The sequence below is a fragment of the Pezoporus wallicus genome, unplaced genomic scaffold (assembly GCF_028554395.1).
Source record: "Pezoporus wallicus isolate ANWC-B61680 ecotype Strahan unplaced genomic scaffold, APGP_CSIRO_Pwel_v1 contig_4800, whole genome shotgun sequence".
Classification (NCBI taxonomy): domain Eukaryota; kingdom Metazoa; phylum Chordata; class Aves; order Psittaciformes; family Psittacidae; genus Pezoporus; species Pezoporus wallicus.
Genome location: NW_026643029.1, coordinates 37,434 through 58,952, shown reverse-complemented (window position 1 = coordinate 58,952; position 21,519 = coordinate 37,434). Strand labels below are relative to the sequence as shown.

At 44.0% G+C, this 21,519-nt stretch overlaps 1 protein-coding gene across 1 annotated transcript in view; it reads right to left on the bottom strand.

Annotated features, from left to right (window-relative positions):
- LOC130592289 (ceramide transfer protein-like) overlaps window positions 1-21,519 on the bottom strand; it is a 75,436-nt gene that overhangs the window by 42,550 nt on the left and 11,367 nt on the right. Inside the window, exons 3-5 of the mRNA XM_057396521.1 lie at window positions 12,848-12,964; window positions 1,229-1,336; window positions 286-424 (exon numbers count right to left, since the gene is read on the bottom strand). Coding sequence (XP_057252504.1) covers window positions 286-424; window positions 1,229-1,336; window positions 12,848-12,964 — 364 coding nt within the window. The remainder of the gene's footprint in view (window positions 1-285; window positions 425-1,228; window positions 1,337-12,847; window positions 12,965-21,519) is intronic.

Below are 21,519 nucleotides of genomic sequence, written 5' to 3'. Positions count from 1 at the left end.
GTATGTCCTTGCTTTTGTTCTCCTCCAGTCTCTGTTACTTTGAAGGCTAGCATCCTTGCTCTTATTTGCTGTCTCCTTAGTTGTTATAAGTCCTGTGATGTTCCTTCCCCCATCAGCTGAACATTCCTTTCTCTATATATGTTAGCAACTTAGAACAGTTTGCTGTATTTTACTATGTTAGTTTAAAGCCACACACACTACTGTTAGTTTAAACTTATTATTTCAGCCTACAATTGTGTAAAAGTTAAATTCTATAGAGATAAGAGTTTTTAATTACAGTTTTACCTTTATCCCTCTGAAGTTCATCTTTGCAAACTGCATCTGCACAGGTATCAAAGTATTTCTGTAAAGTATCAACTTGTCTACACAAGATGTCCCTAAAGGTTTCCGTTTCTGCAAGCTTCTCACGTAAGCTATGGCCCTTCTGAAAATGCAAGAGAAAAAAGGCTCAAATGCTTGTACATACTCAGCAATAATTCAATGCAAAAAAAATAAAAATAAAATTCTGCAGTTATGAAGAAAAACTTCAAGTACACTAAAGACATTTGACATATCAACAGATATAAAATACTGTTAATGACAGAAAATATGAAACTGTATAAGTGTTTCTTACTCATTTTAACCACTGATCACTGATCTCAGCTTTTCCTCTTGACTGCATCTGCTAATTTAGAGCATTCAATAAACGCTTATTAAAAACATGATCTTGCATGCTACCAGGTTTACGCCTATTTGCCTGAAAACAGTCAGTTCTATTTTAAGATCTTTGTTCTAATCTTTACTCCCCCCTTTCTTGTGCTGCTCCTCTTCTGCTCTTCTAAAAGTACAGCCCACCCAAATTCAAATATTAAATATTTATACACATGAAACAAGGAAAGACATCATTTGTCAATCAATAAAATCACAGAATCACCATTTCCTTTCATTTAGAAGCCCTGATAGTCTCAAAAGTATGCTAGGAAATGTTAATATATCCTCCTACAGGTTTGATTTTCTTGACATTTGAAAATGACACCATAGTTTAACATGGACAACTGCACGGAGGCATGAAAAAGCTTCCTGTACGATGTGTTCATTATCACATGCTAATTACTAACACTTAATAAACCAAAGATATGGTGGGCGTTTTTTTCCTACAATTGTGTGAATAAGTCTTCACATAGCTTATTTCCTTTCCACTTGTGTGTGTTATTTACACACCAATACTAAGAAAATGTTAGTCACTAACCTTGAATGAAGAGGTGGACGTTGCAGAGTATCCACTTGCTCCAGAAACAAGAGACACCATGGAGCCATGGCGTCGTAAACTTGACTCTGATCCATTGCCAGATACAGTCTAAAAACCAAACCACACACACAAAACTAGAGTTCTGAGGCTCTTAATAAAAGAAATCATGAAACCAAGTTTAACGTCATCTCTAAAACTAGCCCTTAATTTGTTTCTTGTCAGGAAGCAGCAGGGGCTTAACAACTCGGACTGTGTCTGCAAGTTCAAGATGTTGATGTAGCATCTGTAAAGTTACTATGAATAAAACAAGGTGAAATACTGAAACCAAGAGGAAGAAGACAATAATAGTACCTAATTAAATAGTAAAAAAAAATGAAAAAAATCTCAAAAATTAAAATAGCATGAAAAAGACCTAAGAATGTTAAGCTTAACAAGTGAAACAAGGATACTGAGGAACTGTAAGAAAACTTTTTCCTCAAAGGTTCAAGTAAAATAGCCCGTGCATGGCAAAGGACAAGAAAAACCCTGAAATAGAACATAAGATGGTACTAGAAAATCACATTCCCTAACTATTGTACGAATTAGTCTTTATAGTATGAAATCAACTTTCTAAGAATATATAGTTTACATTGCATACTGTATAGTCATGGTTAAGCAAACATGACTAAATGTTGACGCGGGAGTCACGGACAAAGCAGAGACGATCAATGTGATCAAGCGATTGCCAAATTTATTACAAACCCTTAACTCCTTATATACTATTTCTTACATGCACTTACAGTGATTTGGCATATTATGATTGGATACGTGTCTTGAAGACCCTTAGTGACTAACATATAATTGGTTGTTAAGCACAGGTGTGAGAACTTGACTTCAAAAGCTTGCCAACAGTCCACAGTTCTCATTACCTCAGTGAATTCCAGCTTCTTCTTATCTTGCTTGCTTAAGCTTCCTCGGGCCTCTCATGGCATTGCTGAATCTTTCAGGATTATTCAGAGTTTATGTACCAATTATTCATTCTCCTGTGAGAAGACTGTCTCCACAACTAAAGCACCCCAGCTCACTTCAAGGACATTCACCACCCTAAAAGATAAAGTATACCCCCAGACTATCAAGATAACACTAGCATCCTAGCCCCTCTAACACCTCTATGAAACCATCCATTACGACATCACAGACAAGTAACTCTAGCAAGACTGAATTGAGAGACATACAGATCAAGAAAAAAAAGCAGAAAACGATGCCATAGAATAATAGTTGCTTTGCAAAACAGAACTATGTGTGTGTGTCCTGGTTTCTATGGGATAGAGTTAATTTTCTTCCTAGTAGCTGCTGCAGTGCTGTCTTTTGGCTTTGGTCTGAGAATAATGCTGATAACACACCAATGGTTTAGTTGTAGCTCAGTAGCACTTATCCTGATCAAGGACTTTTCAGTGTCTCATGTTCTGCCAGTGAGGAGGAGCACAGGAAGCCAGGAGGAAGCAGAGACAGGACACTTGACCCAAACTAGCCAAAGGGGTATTCCATCCCACAGCACATTATGCCCAGTATATAAACTGGGGGGTGTTGCCCAGAAGGCGCAGATTGCTGCGCAGGTCGGGCTGAGTATCGGTCGGTGGGGGGTGAGCAATTGCATTGGGCATCACTTGTGTTTATTGCTTTTTTCATTTTCCCCTTTTTAGTTTTATATTATCTCTTCTTCTTATTTCCCTTATCATTATTATTATTGGTGATAGCAGTAGTATTGTATTATACCTTAGCTAGGTATAGGGAGGGAGGGAGCGAGCGACTGCGTGGTTCTGAGTTACTGGCTGAGTTACCACAACAGCATATTTGACCAGGGCATATCAAAACAATTGTTATAAGCATTCACTGTATTGGTTTCATAGACACTAGTTACTTTCTTGACTTACTTGCTTTCAGAGTTGTTGTTCTTTTTCTCAAGGTTATATTATGTCACACCTTACTTGCACTATGTGTGCTCTGCGGCCTAGGGTTAAATTATCACTCTCTTGTACTTTGTAACACTGACTTATGATATCATAGGATCACTGATTGTGGAACTGTGGAACTGTGGAACTCAGCATTTCCTTCCTTCGGGAGGCACGTAATGGGAACTATTAATAATTAGACCTTTTGCATTTTCTCCTTGGAGGGCCAATCTATGGTGGAGCCTCCCACAGCTTCCATATCTTCTTCAGGCTATTCACAATGGCGTTTGAAAATTTTGAAACTTTTAATATCCCTGTGATCCAACATGGCCCTATTACTAGGAACCAGCATTTTGTTGAATATCGTTCAGGTCTTGGTTAAAGTTAAGCAACTATTTAAAATAACACCAAGAGATCTTCCCTGAGGATGAATAGCTATGAGTGGCAGGGTGTGTGGGATAGTATGGGCAAGTATCTAGGCCAGTGAGCCCCTCCAGTACTTTGGAACTTCAACACTGAACAAGTGCAAAATCCAGAAAAACTCGTGAAATATTTAGAAAAGGTATGCTGTCATCCTGGCAATACCAGAGAGGAACAAATCACTTCAAAATGCTGGGGTCTCACCCATGCTAACAGAGCCCTGCTCAACAATATTCAGTACCCTCAAGGGGAAAAGAAGGTCTCAAGATCTGATGGCAAAACAACAGACACTGCAGCTACTCCAACCCCAGCAACAAGCAGTGGGGCTAAACCAAAGAACCGACCTGTACTAGAACAAGTCGAAGAAATGGCAAGAAGAAATGGACATGAATGTCAGCTAGTTTACTGAAGGAAGACAAAGCAAGGCCAGCACAACAAAAGAGGAAGAAGCAGAACAAGAACTGCCAGGGAAGAGGGGAAGCCAGGAGGAAGCAGACAGGACACCTGACCCAAAGAAGCCAAAGAGGTATCCCATACCAAAGAACATCATGCCCAGTATATAAACTGGGGGGAGTTACTCAGAAGGCTCTGATCGCTGCTCGGGCCTGGCCAGGTATTGGTTGGCAGGTGGTGAGCAATTGTATTCTCTCCCCTTATTATTTCCCTTATCATTATTATTTTTCGTGGTATCAGTAGTGGTTTTATATTATACTTTAGTTACTGGACTGTTCTTATCTTAACCTCTGGGAGTTACATTCTTTTGATTCTCCTCCCCATCCCTCCAGGAGCGGGGGGGGGGGGGGGGGGGGGAGGGGGGGGAGGGTGAGCGAGCAGCTTTGTGGTTCAGATTTAACAGCTGGGCTTAAACCAAAACAGTTCTTTGTGGTGCTGAACGTGGAGCTCGAAGGGTTGAGACAACGACAGATCTGACCAGAGTGTATTTGTGATGTGCATTCACTGTTTCGGATTAACAGACACTCATCACAATGCTGATTCCATCCCAACACACCCAATCACTTGCCAGCATAAATGCTCGGAGAGATGTAGAGGCATTTCAGCCACTTCAGCCAAAGAGCTGGCTTCAGTTGGAGCTGAGCTCAGATGCCTCTATAAAAACAACCGCAGTACAGGGAATAAAAAAGAGGAAATAGAGATGTGTGCACGTCTACAGGGGTATGATATAATAAGCATCACAGAAACATGGTGGGATACCTCCTATGACTGGAGTGTTGGAATGAAAGGTTACAGGCTCTTTAGGAAAGACAGTCCAGCAGACGAGGGGGGAAGTTGCTATTTATGTCAGTGATAGGCTGGAGAGTATGGAACTCTGCCTGGGGACAGGAGATCAGTTAAGAGAGAGTTTGTGGGTCACGGTCAAAGGGAGAACAGCTATAGAGGACATAAATGTGGGGACATGTTACAGACCACCTGATCAAGAAGATTCTGTGGATGAACAGCTCTATAGACAGAAAGGAACAGCCTCATGCTCGCAGGCCCTTGTCCTGATGAGAGACTTCAACCACCCTGATATCTGTTGGAGGGACAGTATGGCACAGAACAACCAATCCAGGACGTTCCTCAATTGTGTGGAGGACAAATTCCTCCTGCAAGTAACAGAGAGGAGCCAACAAGGTGAGGTGCCATGCTTGACCTCATGCCCACCAAAAGGGAGGGGCTGGATGGAAATGTGACACTCCAAGGCAGCCTTGGCTGTAGCGATCACGAGATGGTCAAGTTCGAGATCTTCAGGGCAGTGAGAAGGGCACACAGCAAGCTCACTGCCTTGGACTTCAAGAGAGCAGACTTTGGCCTCTTCAGGAACCTGCTCAGTAAGGTTCCATGGGATATAGCCCTAGAGGGAAAGAAGGCCCAAGGCTGTTGGTTGATATTCAAGGATCACCTGCTACAAGCTCAGGAGTGTTGCATCCCGACATGCTAGAACTTCAATAGGAACTGGAGAAAAAAGGCAGACAAGTGGGATACCACAACTGATATTGCAAACACATTTTTTCTCAGTATCTTTGGCAGCAGAGTGAAGGCCACAGTTCGCTTTTACTTGGAGAGGCCTACAGTACACTTGGAACTGACTGCTCCAGGGGTAGAATCATAACCCTGCCATCTGCCATGGACTGATCCAGACTGCACTGGAACAGGGGCAAGCTCCAGAACACCTGCAATACATCGATGACATTACAGTATTGGGCGATACGGCAGAAGATGTTTTTGAGAAAGGGAGGAAAATAATCCAAATCCTTCTGAAGGCCGGTTTTGCCATAAAATGGAATAAGGTCAAGGGACCTGCACAGGAGATTCAATTTTTGAAAATAAAACGGCACAATGGACAGTGCCAGATCCCCACAGATGTGATTAACAAGATAACAGCAATGTCTCCACCAACTAATAAGAAAGAAACACAAGCTTTCTTGGGTGTTGTGGGACTCTGGAGAACACACATCCCAAATTACAGTTTGATTGTAAGCCCTATCACATGACCCAGAAGAATTATTTCAAATGGGACGCTGAGTAACAGTAAGCCTTTGAACAAATTAAACAAGAGAGAGTTCATGCAGTAGCCCTTGGATCAGTCTGGACATGAAAATTGTGCTCTGCACCACAGCCACGGAGAATGCTCCTACCTGGACCCTCTGGCAGAAAGCTCCAGGGGAGACTTCAGGCCAGCTATACCCCAACTGAAAAAAAACATGATGGCAGCCTTTGATGGGGTTCAAGCTGCTTTAGAAGTGATTGGCACTGAAGCACAGCTCCTCCTGGCACCCCGGTTATCCGTGCTGGGCTGGATGTTCAAAGGCAGGGTCTCCTCTACACATCAGGTAACCGATGCTACATAGAGTAAGTGGGCTGCACTAATTACACAACAAGCTTGAACAGGAAAACCCAGTTGTCCAGGTATACTGGAATTTATCATTGACTGAGAGAGGGCAAGTTTTTGGAATGTCACAGAGGGGGACGTGACATGTGCTCACGAATCCTTACCATGTAATGAACTGTCAGAAAGAGAAAAGCAATAAGCCTTGTTTACTGATGGGTCCTGACATATTGCGGAAAAACATCAGAGATGGAAAGCAGCTGTATAGAGTCCCTGACAACAAGTTGCAGAAACTCCTGAAGAAGAGGGTGAATCAAGTCAGTTTGCTGAGGTGAAAGCCATCCAGCTGGCCTTGAACATTGCTGAACGAGAAAAGTGGCCAGAAGTTCATCTCTATACTGACTCACGGGCGGTAGCAAATGCACTGTGGGGGTGGTTGCAGCAATGGAAGAAGAGCAACTGGCAACTCAGAGGTAAACCCATCTGGGCTGCTGCACTGTGGCAAGATATCACTGCCCAGGCACAGAACCTGGTGGTGAAGGTACGCCATGTAGATGCTCATGTACCCAAGAGACAGGACACTGAGGAACACCAGAACAACCAAGTAGATCAAACTGCTAAGACTGAAGTGGCTCAGATGGATTTAGATTGGCAACATAAGGATGAATTATTTTTAGCCCGGTCAGCCCATGACACTTCAGGCCATCAAGGCAGAGATGCAACATATAGATGGGCTCATGATCGAGGGGTGTACTTCATAACGGACAAAATTTCCCAGGTAATTCACAAATGTGAAACGTGCTGCAATTAAGCAAGCCAAGCGGTTAAAGCCTCTCTGGTATGGAGGACGATGGTTGAAGTTCAACTATGGGGAGGCCTGGCAGATTGATTGTATCACACTCCCACCGACCTGCCAAAGTAAGAACCATGCACTTACCATGGTGGAAGCAAGCACCAGATGGCTGGAAATATACACTGTGCCCCATGCCAATGCCCAGAACACTGTCCTTGAGAAGCAAACTATGCCTTGAGAAGCAAATCTTGTGGCAACACGGAACCCCAGACAAAAGTGAGTCAGACAATGGAACTCATTTCCAGAACAACCTTATAGACATTTGGGCCAAAGAGCATGGCATTGAGTGGGTATATCACATCCCCTACTATGTGCCAGCGTCTGGTGAAAACAAACTATACAATGGGCTGTTAAAAACTACACTGAGAGCAATGGGTGTTGAGACTTTCAAGCATCGGGATACACATTTACCAAAAGCTACCTGGTTGGTCAACACCAGAGGATCTGCCAACAGGGCTGGTCCAGCCCCATCAGAACTTTTGCGTCTGTAGAGGGGGATAAAGTTTCTGTGGTGCACATAAATAATATGCTGGGGAAGACAGTCTGGGTTATTCCTGCTTCAGGTAAAGTCAAACCCACTCGTGGGACTGCTTTTGCTCAAGGACCCAGATATACTTGGTGGATAATGTGGGAAGACAGGCAAGTCAGATGTGTACGTCAAGGGAATTTGATTTTAGGGGAAAACAGCCAATGAACTCAATTGTATGCTGTTGCCTGCTATGAAGCACTTTTATAGCCCACCAGGTAGATGCCTTCAAGTCACCAGCGACTGGCCTTGACTTCCCTCCAATCATTACCCCAACAAAGAATGAACTTTGATGAAACTAGACAAGCTCAGCAGTAACCAGAGGAGTTCAACAGTGTCATCAGCTGGCAACAATCCAACACTACACGCCGTCTCTCCTGCCCTGAAACAGTTACAAGAGATGGAGCCAGACAGCATGGACTGGATGAATTCAGCAGCTTTATAGGGACTGGTCCATGTACTAAGGAATGATATCTCTCTATTTGTGTGTGTGTGTAAATATATATATATAAAACAGACAAAAGTGATGGTGTATTGAAAAATGTGGGATCTAAGCATGACATGAATAGTATGGAATAACATGTGGATAGTGTCCTGGGTTCAGCAGTAGCAGTCATTTTTTCTCCTTCTTAGTAGCTGGTGCAGTGCTGTGTTTTTGACTTTCAGCCTGGTAACAATGCAGTTAACACCAATGTTTTTAGTTGATACTAAATAAGGTTTACTCTGATCAAGGACTTTCTCCTAGACAAATTGACTGCTGGATAGGTTTACACTTCATGGGGTAAAAAAATCCAGATGCATGGCAGAGCCCAAAGAGTGGTGGCAATTGGTGTCACAACTAGTTGACAACTAGTCACTAGTGGTGACCTTCCAGGCTTGTTATTAGGGGCAGTGTTGTTTAATGTTTATTGACGACCTGGATGAGGGGATTGAGTACACCCTCAGTAAATTTGCAGATGACACCAAATTGGGTGGTAGCGTTGATCTGCTGGAGGATAGGAAGGCTCTGCAGAGGGATGTGAACAGGCTAGATCAACGGGTTGTGGTCAACTGCATCAAGTTCAACAAGACAAACTGCCAAGTCCTGCCTTTGGGCAGTGGCATGCTGGCCTGTATCAGCACCAGTGTGGCAGCAGGGCCAGGGCAGTGATTGTCCCCCTGTACTGAGTACTGGTGAGGACATGCTTCGAATCCTGTGTTCAGTTCCAGGCTACGAGAGAGAGACTGAGTTGCTGGAGCGGGTCCAGAGAAGGTGAAATGATACACTGATATATTTCCAAGTAAACTAGAATTGGGACATTTATTTTTTAAAAGATTCTTTCCTGCAGGTCCCCTCTGAGCCTTCTCTTCTCCAGAATAAAGAACCCCAGTTCCCACTCTTCATAAGACTTCTGTTCCAAGCCCTTCGTTGGGCCTTTCACTTTGTTGCTGGAAGCTTCGTTGCCTTTCACTGAGTTGCTGGAGCAGATTCAGAATCTCTATTGTAGTGAGGGGCCCAAAACTGAACACAGGATTTGAGGTGCAGCCTTCACAAGTACACAGACCTCTGGGAAAATGAAATGGACAGTTAAAAATTACACTGAGAGCATCAGGTGGTAGGACTTTCAAACACTGAGATATGCATTTAGCACAAGCCACCTAGTTGGTCAACACTAGGGGATCTGCCAACAGGACTGAGCTTTCCCAATCAAAATTATTTCATACTGTAAAGGGAGATAAAGTTCCTGCAGTGCATGTAAAGTTGTAAAGTATCCACTGGGGAAAACAGTCTGGGTTATTCCTGACTCAAGCAAAGGCAAAGCCACGCTTGGGATTGCTTTTGCTCAAGGACCTGGGTGCAGTTGGTGGGGAATGCAGGAGGATGGGCAAGACCCGTGTGTACCTCAAGAGGATTTGATTTTGGGGGAAAACAGCAACTGAACTGAACTGTATGATGCTGTACAACACTGAATATTATCACTTCCAGGGCTGCTATATATCCATCACTGTGCTGGATGCCTCGTAGCACCCATCTCCAACTCTTTGGATTTGAGGATCTGATCACCACATTAATGAAAAATGAACTTTGATAAAACTGAACAAGTACAGTGGTAATGGAACTTGAACTGGCTTCAGCAGGCCACAATCCAACACCACACACCATTTTTCCTGCCTGGAGAGACTGTTATGATAAATGGAGCCCAAATCATGGAGTGAATTAACTCAAGGAACTTCTCTAGCGATGTTCCATCAACTAAGGGAATGGAATGGTATCTGAGTGTGATTATATATCTTTATTAAAAGACAGAAAAGATGATGGTGGGAAGTATAAGACCTGGCATGACATAAGGGGTTGTCCTGGGTTCAGCAGTAGCAGTCATTTTTTCTCCTTCTTAGTAGCTGGCGCAGTGCTGTGGTTTTGACTTGCAGCCTGGGAACAGCACTGATAACACCAATGATTTTAGTTACTGCTCAAATGTTTAGCCTGACCAAGGACTTTGCGAATCTCATGTTCTGCCATGGAAGAGGGGAAGCCGGGAGGAAGCAGAGACAGGACACCTGACCCAATCTAGCCAAAGGGGTATTCCATACCACAGCACGTCACGCCCAAGATGTAGAACTGGGGGCAGTTACCCGGAAGGGCGAGTTCACTGCTGGGTGGGGCGAGTTATTGGTCAGTGGGTGCTGAGGTGTTGTATTCTCTTCCCTTGTTATTTTCTTTATCATTATTATTATTGGTGGTAGCATTAGTGATTTGTGTTATACCTTAATTACTAAACTGTTCTTATCTCAACCCGTGGGAGTTACATTCTTTTAAATTCTCCTCTCCAATCCTCCAGGAGTAGGGGGAAGGAAAGAAGGGGGAAGTGAGAGAGAGACTGCGTGGCTGATTTATGGCTGACTGGGTTTAAACCACGACAGGGGTGGATACTGTCCTGGTTTCATCTGCCATTCTTCCTAGTAGCTTTTGCAATGCTGTGTTTTGGCTTTAGTCTAAAAATAATGCTGATAAAACACTGATGTTTTAGTTGTTGCTAAGTAGCACTTCCCCAATCAAGGACTTTTCAGTCTCTCATGCTGTGCAGTAAGGAGGGGCACAGGAAGCTGGGAGGAAGCAGAGACACCTGACCCAAACTAGCCAAAGGGGTATTCCATACCACAGCAGGTCATGCCCTGTATAGAAACTGGGGGGAGTTACCCAGAAGGCCCAGATCGCTACTCAGGTCGGGCTAGGTATCAGTCAGCTGGTGGTGAGCAATTGTATTCTCTCCCCTTGTGATAACTGGGGAGGAAGAAGGGGGGGTATGGGTGGGGAGAGGGAGTGAGCTGTGTGGTTCTGAGTTGCTGGCTAGGCTTAAACCACAACACTTAGTCACAGTGAATGGAAAGTAGCTGAGATTCAAATTATTGACAAGTCAAGCAAGTAGGGAAGAAGGCCAGCTTGGCTGCGCAGGGATCTTCTAGAACTTCGGAGGAAAAGGAAAGTGTATGGACATTGGAAGCAAGGACAACTGACATGAGAGGATTACAGAGATGCTGTTTGCCATTGCAGGGAGATTTCTGTGGCCAAAGCCCAATTAGAGTTCAAGCTGGCCAGTACTGTGAAGGACAACAAAAAGTGCTTTTTTAAAATATGCCAGCAGCAAAAGGAAGATCAGAGATAATACCGGTCTGCTACTTGATGAGGTTGGTCACCTCACAAATAGGGATTCAAATCAGAAATATTCAATGCCTTCTTTGCTTCTAACACTGGTGATATGCCCTGGGACCCCTGAAGCCCTGTGTTGGAAGGCCATGACTGGGAGGGAATGATAAACTCCCAGCTAACCCTGAACTTGTTTGAGACTTGATGTACATAAAAATACATGGCCCAATCGGATTTATCATTGGGTACCGAAAGAACTGGCTAACATTATCTCAGGACCTCTCCATTATTTTTTCTGGAGAGGTCCCAGTCGACTGGAAGCTAACAATGACTAGAGCCTAGCAAATGTTGTCCCAGTTTTTAAGAAGGGTTAGAAGGAAGCCCCTGATAATTACAGACCTATCAGTCTCACTTCAGTTCCTGGTAAAAATATGGAGATTATTCTGGAAGTCAATGAAAAAATTTTGAGAGACAAGGCAGTTGTTGGTCACAGACAGCACAGGTTCACAAGGGAAAAGTCCTACTTAACCAACTTAATTTCCTTTTATGACAAGGTCACCCATCTAGTCGGCCAAGAGAAGTCAGTAGATGTGTGGGGTTGGTTTTTGTTTTTTTCTTTTGTTTTGTTTTTTTTTTTTAATTTTATTTTTTTTAAATAACGAAACGTCCAGCACACAACTACATAAATCCATTATACACTGTCTGAACAACTAGCTGATGATAAGTCAGACTCTGTATAACCCAGAGGTAGAAGTTTCATTGTGCTAGGCATTGTAGTTAAATTCAACACGTTGAAGGAATGCCTATCCTGTTTCTGAAAACATAACAGATGTTTTGCGTGCTACATACTTTAAAAATACCTGACCTTTAAGTCCTTTAGGAAAAAGGACAGTAAGAGTTCATTGGAAGAGATAAGGCATAGATCAGGAAATGTAAATCAAAATAGTGATGAACAGTAGAGCCTTAAAAGACAAGGAAACAAAAGCCAGTAATCAGATACAATAAAAGCAGCCAAGTGATGAAAGAGATAAGCCTAAAAACCAGAATTATAACCTAGGAGAGTGAACTCTAAGACTAAAAAGTTTAACATCTAGGACATCTACATAAGAATCAATTCAACAATCAGTGACAGAGGATGGCCAAAACTATTAAAAAGTCACTCAAAACATAACACAAGCTAGAGAGCTCAAGAAAGGTTCACAGTTGCTAGCTCCCAGTCCTCTAAACTTTTACATATGAAGGATAAGTAAATCAACTCTTTTGGAACATATTTAAAACACAGCTTTAATCTTGCAGCTTTTATCTGTCATAAATACCTTGAATACATTAATGACTGTATAGTGAAGCTTACAACACCCTACAAGCACCACCAGTTCTAATGAGGGAGTGAAAGAGGAAATAAGGAAAAAACAAAACAAAACACCAAAACACACATACCTTGTGTTGTTCTATTGCATCTACCCACTGCTGTCTGTGGTCTGGGTCCTGAGCTCGGAGATACCAAATACTATCATTTACACTAATATCAAATCTGCATTCGTCAAAGTCATGGGGCTGTGAATGAAGAGAGGGTAAAAACATGATCAATAACATCTTAAACTCTAAAATACTATAATTAGAAAACCTGACTGATACTGCCTTGAATTCATCCCAGATTCTAAACTCCAATTAATGTAGCTGTCAAAAAATGAACATACACTTTCTACACTGGAGGGAAGGAATGCCATCCAGAGGGACCTTGACATGCTTGTGAAGTGGGCCAATGCCAATCTCATGAAGTTCAATCAAGCCAAGTGCAAGGTCCTACACCTGGGTCGGAGCAATCCCAGGCACAGTTACAGATTGGCCAGAGAAGAGGTTCAGAGCACCCCTGAGGAGAAGGACTTGGGGGTGTAGGTTGATGAGAAATTTAACATGAGCCAGCAGTGTGCGCTCACAGCCCAGAAAGCCAGCCGTATCCTGGGCTGCATCAAAAGGAGCGTGACCAGCAGGTCAAAGGAAGTGATCCTGCCCCTCTACTCTTGTCTCGTGAGACCTCACTTTGAGCACTGTGTACAGGTCTGGTGCCCTCAGCATAAAAAGGACATGGAAATGTTGGAACAAGTCCAGAGGAGAGCCACGAGGATGATCAGGGGGCTGGAGCACCTCCCGTATGAAGACGGGCTGAGAAAGTCGGGGCTATTCAGCCTGGAGAAGAGAAGGCTGTATGGAGACCTCATAGCAGCCTTCCAGTATCTGAAGGGGGCCTATAAGGATGCTGAGGAGGGACTCTTCATTAAGGACTGTTGTGATAGGACAAGGGGTAATGGGTTAAAACTTAAACAAGGGAAGTTTAGATTGGATATTAGGAGGAAGTTCTTTACTGTGAGGGTGGTGAGGGGAATGGGCTGCCAAGGGAAGTTGTGAATGCTCTATCCCTGGCAGTGTTCAAGGCCAAGTTAGATAGAGCCTTGGGTGACGTGGTCTAGCGTGAGGTGTCCCTGCCCATGGCAGGGGGGTTGGAACTAGATGATCTTAAGGTCCTTTCCAACCCTAACTATTCTGTGATTCTATAATGAGAAGTCCCAGTCTTCTGAAACAGAAATGGCTGTTTAGCACATTCTTATGAAACAAAATTGTCACAAAAAAGTTCCACACAAACACTGACCAAGCTTTCATACTTCTAAAGGAATCCTTTAGCAAAATAAATAGTGGATACAGCCAGCAATATATACATTTTTAAAAATAAAATTTCAAAGCAGGAAAGAGAAATCTATGTTATTTCTATCAATGTTGATTTCCACTGGTTCACAGTTATTAACAAAACAATACTATATACTGCTATAAGGATAACTGCAGCTTACAATACACCAGTGTTATACACCATAATAACATATACAAACTGAGTGAAGACAAACATGCTTGCCTAATTAAGTTCCAGTCATATTTCAGCCATATTCCAAGTAACTTCTAATGCTAATTTTCACATTCATCCTACTAGAACACCAGATTTACTTTTCTGTGGGCTAAATTATCACAGCCATAAGACCTCATAAGAGAACTATATTCATAAAAGAGTCATTTTACAATGAAAGCAAATATTACGTACTACCTGTTTTATTTCCTCTAATAGAACTTGCCTTGAGTTTGCATGGCAAGGTTTTGGCAGCAGGCAAGCTACATGGGTAGCTTCTGTGGGAAGCTGCTAGAAGCTTCCCCTATGTCTGATGGAATCAATGCCAGGAAGTTCCAAGACAGACCCACTGCTGGCCAAGGCTGAGCAAATTGGTGACAGTGGTAGCAATATGATAAATATGCGATAACATATTTATGGGGGAAAACCTATTATGCAAGAACAGCAGCAGCCAGAGAGGAGTGAGAATATGTAAGAGGAAAAAGTCTTCAGACAACAAAGTCAGTGAAGGAGGTGCTTCAGGCTCCAGAGCAGAGATTCCCCTGCAATTCATGGTGAAGACCATAGTGAGGCAGGCTGTCCCCCTGCATCACATGGAGGTCCACAGTGGATCAGATATCCACCTGAGGCCCATAGAGGATGCCTGATGGAGGCTGTGAGCCTGTGGGAAGACTGCAGAGGAGTAGGGGTCAGGTGCCCTGTCTCTGCTCCCTCCTCCCTGCTTCCCGTGCCCTTCCTCACTGCAGAGCATGAGACTGAAAAGTCCTTCATCGGGGTAAGCACTGTTTAGCAACAACTAAAACATCGGTGTTTTATTATCAATGGTCTCAGACTAAAGCCTAAACACAGCACTGCACCAGCTGTTATAAGAAAATTAACTCTATGCCGAGGATGCATGGAGCCTCTGGACCAGCCACAATAGGGTGCTTTTGCCACTCCCTCCCAGTCAGGCTGATTTCAGCCTCCAGAACAGTCAACTCTTGGGATCCTCCTGTTACTCCAGAAATATAGATGGGTTCCACCCCTTGACAGCTTGATGGCATCAGGGTACACTGTGCACCGGTATCTACTAGAGCCTTATACTTCTGTGGGACTGATGTGGCAGGCCATCTGATCCACACAGTCCAGTAAATCCGACTGTCCCCTACCTCCACCTGGCTGGAGGCAGGGCCCCTCTAATGGTCGTCACAGCATTGGACACTTAAGTCGTGTTGAAAGGGATTATTCTTCATTATCACAGGAGCTGGAGTAAAATCAGCTCTTCCACTCAATCTGGGAAACTGCTCACCAGAGACTGAAGCCGTAGCTCTCATGGGACGATCAGTCTTGGCCCTTGCTCCCCTCTTCAGTTCACTCACCCGTTCCTCCAAAGCTGAAGTAGGTTTTCCATCCCACTTTGTCATGTCTTCTCCGTGATCCTGCAGGTAAAACCATAGGGTACCCCGTGGCGTATACCTTCTGTATCTCCTCTCTTGAACAATAGGACGCCTTTTGTTAATAGCTGAGACGTGTGCTGGTACACGTGAGGAGCTGGATAAATCAGATACATCGTCCCTCAATTTGTCGAGGTCCTGGGACAGTTTTCTCACAGCTGAGATGATGGAAGGAGTGAGATTGTCTTCGAACTCTCGGAGTTTATGAACCATTTCATCCACTGTTAGTGGTACTATGTCATTCCAGGTCACTGTTGCCAATGAATGGGCATATGATGACGGTGCATTCCGTGTAAGTTTTCGCCACATGGGTCGTTGTACATTCAACTTCATCTGGATCTATAGGTGTATCCCCGTTATTCGGCTTGATGTGATAGATCATCTCTACGATGGCCGATTCCCTCAGAGACTGGATGCCTTTGTCTATAGTAGTCCACTTGGCCGAACGACTCGTAACATCGTCCTTGTACGGAAACCTTTCTTTCACAGCTGCCAAGAGCCTCCTCCAAAGGCTGAGGGACTTTTTCTCTCTTGCAATTGCTTTGCCAATTCCCCCTTCTCTAGCAAGTGATCCCAGCTGCTTGGCTTCTGTACCTTCTAGTTCGTGACCATCGGCCCCATTGTCCCAGCATCGGAGTAACCAGGTGATGATGTGCTCCCCTGGTTGACGGGTAAAATCTTTTCGCATATTCCGCAGCTCGGTTGAGGTCCGAGGTCGAGAAGTTACCTCTTCTTCTTCTTCTTCGTCATGTGATGATGACTCCTGATCAGATTCTGGACCGGGTGGTGAATTCATTGGTTCTTCATCTCACTTCACCCTTTTTGCTTGTTCTCTTGCGTACAGGGGCAACTGATATTGGTACGAATTGGTCCTCTGGTTTGGCTGCAGTGATTATCACTGTGGTTTGAGTAGCGACTGTACTTGTTGCTGGTGGTGGTGTAGCTACTGTGCTTGGAGCTGGGGTAACCGCGCTGTCTGTTGCAGTTGAAGTTTGAGCAGCTGCTGTACTTGCCACTGGGGTAGCTGCTCTGTTCATTGCAGCCAAAGTTTGAGTAGCGACTGTTGCTTTGCCCTCAAATCCGCTGACATTCTTTTCCTTTTGAAGGTGCTGGATAGTGTTGAACAAGGCCCTGTAAGCATAGGCCAAGCCCCAGCACGTTGCCGTGATTTGTCCATCTCTGGTATGGCCAGAATGACCACACACCTCATTTAAGTGTTTTACTAATTCTTCTGGATTTTGCAGTTGTTCGGTAGTGAAATTCCAAAATACTGGAGGGGCCCACTGACCTAGATACTTGCCCATACTATCCCACACACCCTGCCACTCATGGCTGTCCAGCCTCTGGGAAAATCTCTCGGTCCTCCTACATCGTCGTTTGACCCCAGACAAGACCCAAACCTGAATCTGCTTAACTCTTGAAATCAGTAGTGGGCAAAACACACTCTGTATGCGTGTTAGCATGGTGATTCCCATCACCATCAGCAAACAAGTCTTAACAGCATTAAAAGGCCATTTAAAAAATTCAAAACTCTCAAATGTAAATGGTCTGGGGGGACGACTAGGAGGGTAAAAGGCTGTCTCCTTCACAGGTTGAGCACCTGAGGAGGAGAAAAAAGATGTGTAATTGCTAAGCACCTCCATCATATACCTCCCAAAGTATAAAGGTGGTGACCACACTAGGAACATAAGCCAGATCAGTTTCATGATCAATGATTCTATTGTATTACAAGTCATTACCATAAAGTACAATGGGATAAAAACCTTAGCCCAAGCCCCACACTTGAAAAACACTAATACAGCCAATACCGGATGGACGTAAGATATGATATACTGAAACTGTGAGATCAAGAGGAACAACCTTGAGAGCCAATAAATCAGCATTGTGACGAGTGACTATCAATCCAGTCAGATCTGTTCTTATCTCAACCCCTCGTGCCCCACGTTGGGCGCCAAAAAGAACTGTCGTGGTTTAAACCCAGTCAGGTAACTTGTTCACTCACTCCCAGTGAGTGGTGCCGAGCTGTCAACAATCGAGGTCCGTGTCCGTTCCCCCCCCCCCCCCCCCGCCCCGGGGCTCTCCCCTTCCCCGCTCCCGGAGGAACGGGGAGGAGGATCGAGAGAGTGCAGCTCCTACGGGTTGAGACAAGTCCAGCAACAAACCACCACCGCTACTATCAGCTAAAACAATGATAAGGGAAAATAACAAGAGAAGAGAATACGATACCACCAGCCAAGAAAGCGAGTTCCACCCGGAAGCCCCTGTCCTTCCGGGTAACTCCCAGTTACCCCCCACCCCGGGCATGACGTGCTGTGGTATGGAATCCATCCCCGGCTAGCCCGGGTCAGGCGCCCCGTCTCTGCTTCCTCACAGCCTCCCCTCCTCCCTGGCAGAGCATGAGCCTCACAGAGTCCTTGGTCAGGGTAAACATCACTTAGCAACAACCGAAAACATCGGCTTCACCAACACTGTTCTCAAACTAGAAGTCAAAACACAGCACTGCACCAGTTAACACAAAGGAAAAAACATGACTGCTACTGCTGAACCCAGGACACCAGCCAAAACCAGGACAATCCGTTATATAAATATTTTATGTAACTGGGAATTTTCATCTTTTCACAATCCTTCCAATAAGCAGTAAATGCCTTTAAATTTGAAGTGCTGTGTTTTGATAACGGTCCTCTCTGAAAACCGTTAGTCTCAATTCAAATATTAGTCCATTTATACCTTGGTATTTTGCATTAATTTTGATACAGAGATAGCATTCAGACAACAAAATTAAGTTTCAAAACCAGGATATTTATCTGCAGTTTAGTGGGGAAAACAACCCCACAAAACACACACACACACAAAACAAAACAAAAACAAACTAAAGTTAATCATGGATTGGTTCTGAGATTAAAATAATGCAATTTGTTACTCCTGCTGTAAAACACATCTTTAGAGACGGCATTTTAAAAATTGTTTTATAGGCATAGGGCAATGGGACTCTGGAACTTGGTAACCCTGGGCTGAAATTCTCAGACTAAAGTAAAAAATACAGCACTGCACCAGCTACTAAGAAGGAGAAAAATAACTCTTACAGCTGAGCTCATGACAGCAATGAAGGGCAACTCATGTAGTAAAAGGAAGATGAAGACTCAGCAGCATCTGAACAAGAGGAATTAGTACAGGAATCACAGGAAGAAGAAGAGGTAACTTATCATTAAGTTATCCTGACCTCAACTGAGCTGCAGAATATACAAAGAGATTTCAGTTATCTTCCAGAGGAGCCCATCATCACCTGCATGCTACAATGCTGGGACAATGGGGCCGACAGTCACCAACTAGAAGGTACAGTATCCAAACAGCTGGGATCACTTGCTAAGGAAGAGGGGATTGACAAATCAATTGAGAAAGAGAAATGAGCCCTCAGGCTTTGGGGGCTGCTCTTGGCAGCTGTGAAGGAAAGGTTTCCCTACAAGGATGATATGTATCGCTCAGCCAACTAGACCACAACAGAAATGAATCCAGGCCCTGAGGGAATCAGCCATTCTAGAAATGATCTATCATAGGCAGAATGCCAGAAATGCATCCATAGATCCAGATGAAGTCAAATGTACACGACCCATGTGGCGAACCACACAGCTCAGTATCATCGGCAAACTTGCTGAGGGTGCACTCAATCCCACTGTCCATGTCACCAAAAAAGATGTTGAACAAGACCGGTCCCAACACCAATCCCTGAGGGACACCACTCGTTACTGGTCTCCAATTCTTGATCCTGCCAGGCTCTGCAGAGAGATCAATGGTCAATGGCATGATGTTCAACAAGGCCAAGTGCCAGGTCCTGCATTTGGGCCATAACAACCCCATGCAACATTACAGGCTTGGGGAAGAGTGGTTAGAAAGCTGTTCAGCAGAAAATGACCTGGGGGTGCTGACTGACAGCCAGCTGAATATGAGCTAGATTGTGCCCAGGCAGCCAAGGCAGCCAGGAGCTTCCTGGCCTGTATCAGAAATAGTGCGGCCAGCAAGGCCAGGGCAGCGATTGTCCCCCTGAAGTGTGGCCTCACCAATGCCCAGTACAAATCCTGTGTTCAGTTCTGGGCACCTCACTTCAATAAAGACACTGAAGTGCTGAAGCAGAACCAGAGAAGGGCAAGGGAGCTGGTAGGAACAAGTCTGATGAGAAGCAGCTGAGAGAACCATGGTTGTTTAGTCTGGAGAACAGAATGCTGAGGGGGGACCACAACACTCTACAACTACCTGAAAGGAGGATGGAGCAAGGAAGTGGATGATCTCTTTTCCCAGGTAGAGTAATAGGACATGAAGTAATGGCATGAAGCTGTGCCGGGGAGGTTTAGCCTGGATATTAGGAAAAATTTCCTCACTGAAAGGGTTATCAGGCAATGAAACAGGATGCCCAAGGCAGTGGTGGAATCACCATCCCTGAAAGCAATTAAAGACTGTGTAGATGAGGCACTTAGTGACATGGTTTAGTGGTGGACTTGACAGTCCTGGGGTAAAGGTTAAAAACTTGATGATCTTGGAGTTCTTTTCCAACCTAGTTGATTCCATGAAAGCATTATTGCAAACAAGTAAGTGAGACCACTTCATGTCAACCAAAATGGTGATTGATCCTTTTAGGTCACAAAACATGGGATATCTAATCATTTTAACATTTGTTTATTACTAGTGATGCGCAGATAGACTCCACAACTTGTTAAAGTTGTAAAGTAGGTATGCTTTATTCAGCACTGAGGTGCATGGGGGATAACTCCTCCAAAAGCATGCACACCTCAGCGTTGTTTCCCCTTTACATTTATCCTCTAAAGGTATACATACGCATGAGGTTGCACAACACGCCTATACATATTCATGTCCTATTCCCGCTTTGTATTATAATAAGCTAAGAAGTCCTTTGCGCCTGCACAGTGCCTCCTAGTGGTCATGAGCGAGGGTCTCAGGATGAAGTAAATGAGTCTTCCGAGAGCCTGAACTTTTCATCTCTGGTCACATGCTCCCTGAAGGCTTGGTTTTTGTCCAAGAGGCAGAGCCAATTTCAGCCGGCCTAGGCGTCCAAAGGACTGGAATCAAGTCACGGTCCCTACTTCTTAACAATAGCTATGTCCTTATATCTAGTTCTAGCATACCCGGAGGCATCCAAAGGACGGGAATCAATGCACGGTCCCTACTTCTTGACAATAGCTATGTCCTTATATCTTGTCCTAGCATAATCATGAGTGAGCAATTATATTGTTAAGCAAGCGTCCTGGTCTATCCCCTTGTACATTGCAAGTATGATAAGCATGAGCAAGCAGTAACATTGTTAAGTAAGCAGTTTGACCTATCTCCTTGTACATTGCAAATACCATGTACGAAAAGCATGAGCAAGCAGTAACATTGTTAAGCAAGTGGCTCAACCCTAACCCCCCTGTACATTTGTTAACCCTTTGCATCACTACATTAAAAACTCTCTCATGTCATTTACATGTACAGAAAAATCTTATCAAGAAAATAGGCCTAAAAATATGAAAGCCTGTTAAGTGTTTTTACATCTTTTGCTGCTACCCAAGTTTTTTACTTCAGATCTTACATTAGGATATTTGCTTTTCAAAATACAATGAATATTGCTTTCCTTATAAAAACAATAATTACCTTAGGTTTTTCAAACCTTGGCTGCATTAGAAGCTGATGACAGTAGTGACAGGACAAGGGGTAATGGGTTAAAACTTAAACAGGGGAAGTTTAGACTGGATATGAGGCAGAAATTCTTTCCTGTTAGGATGGTGAGGCACTGG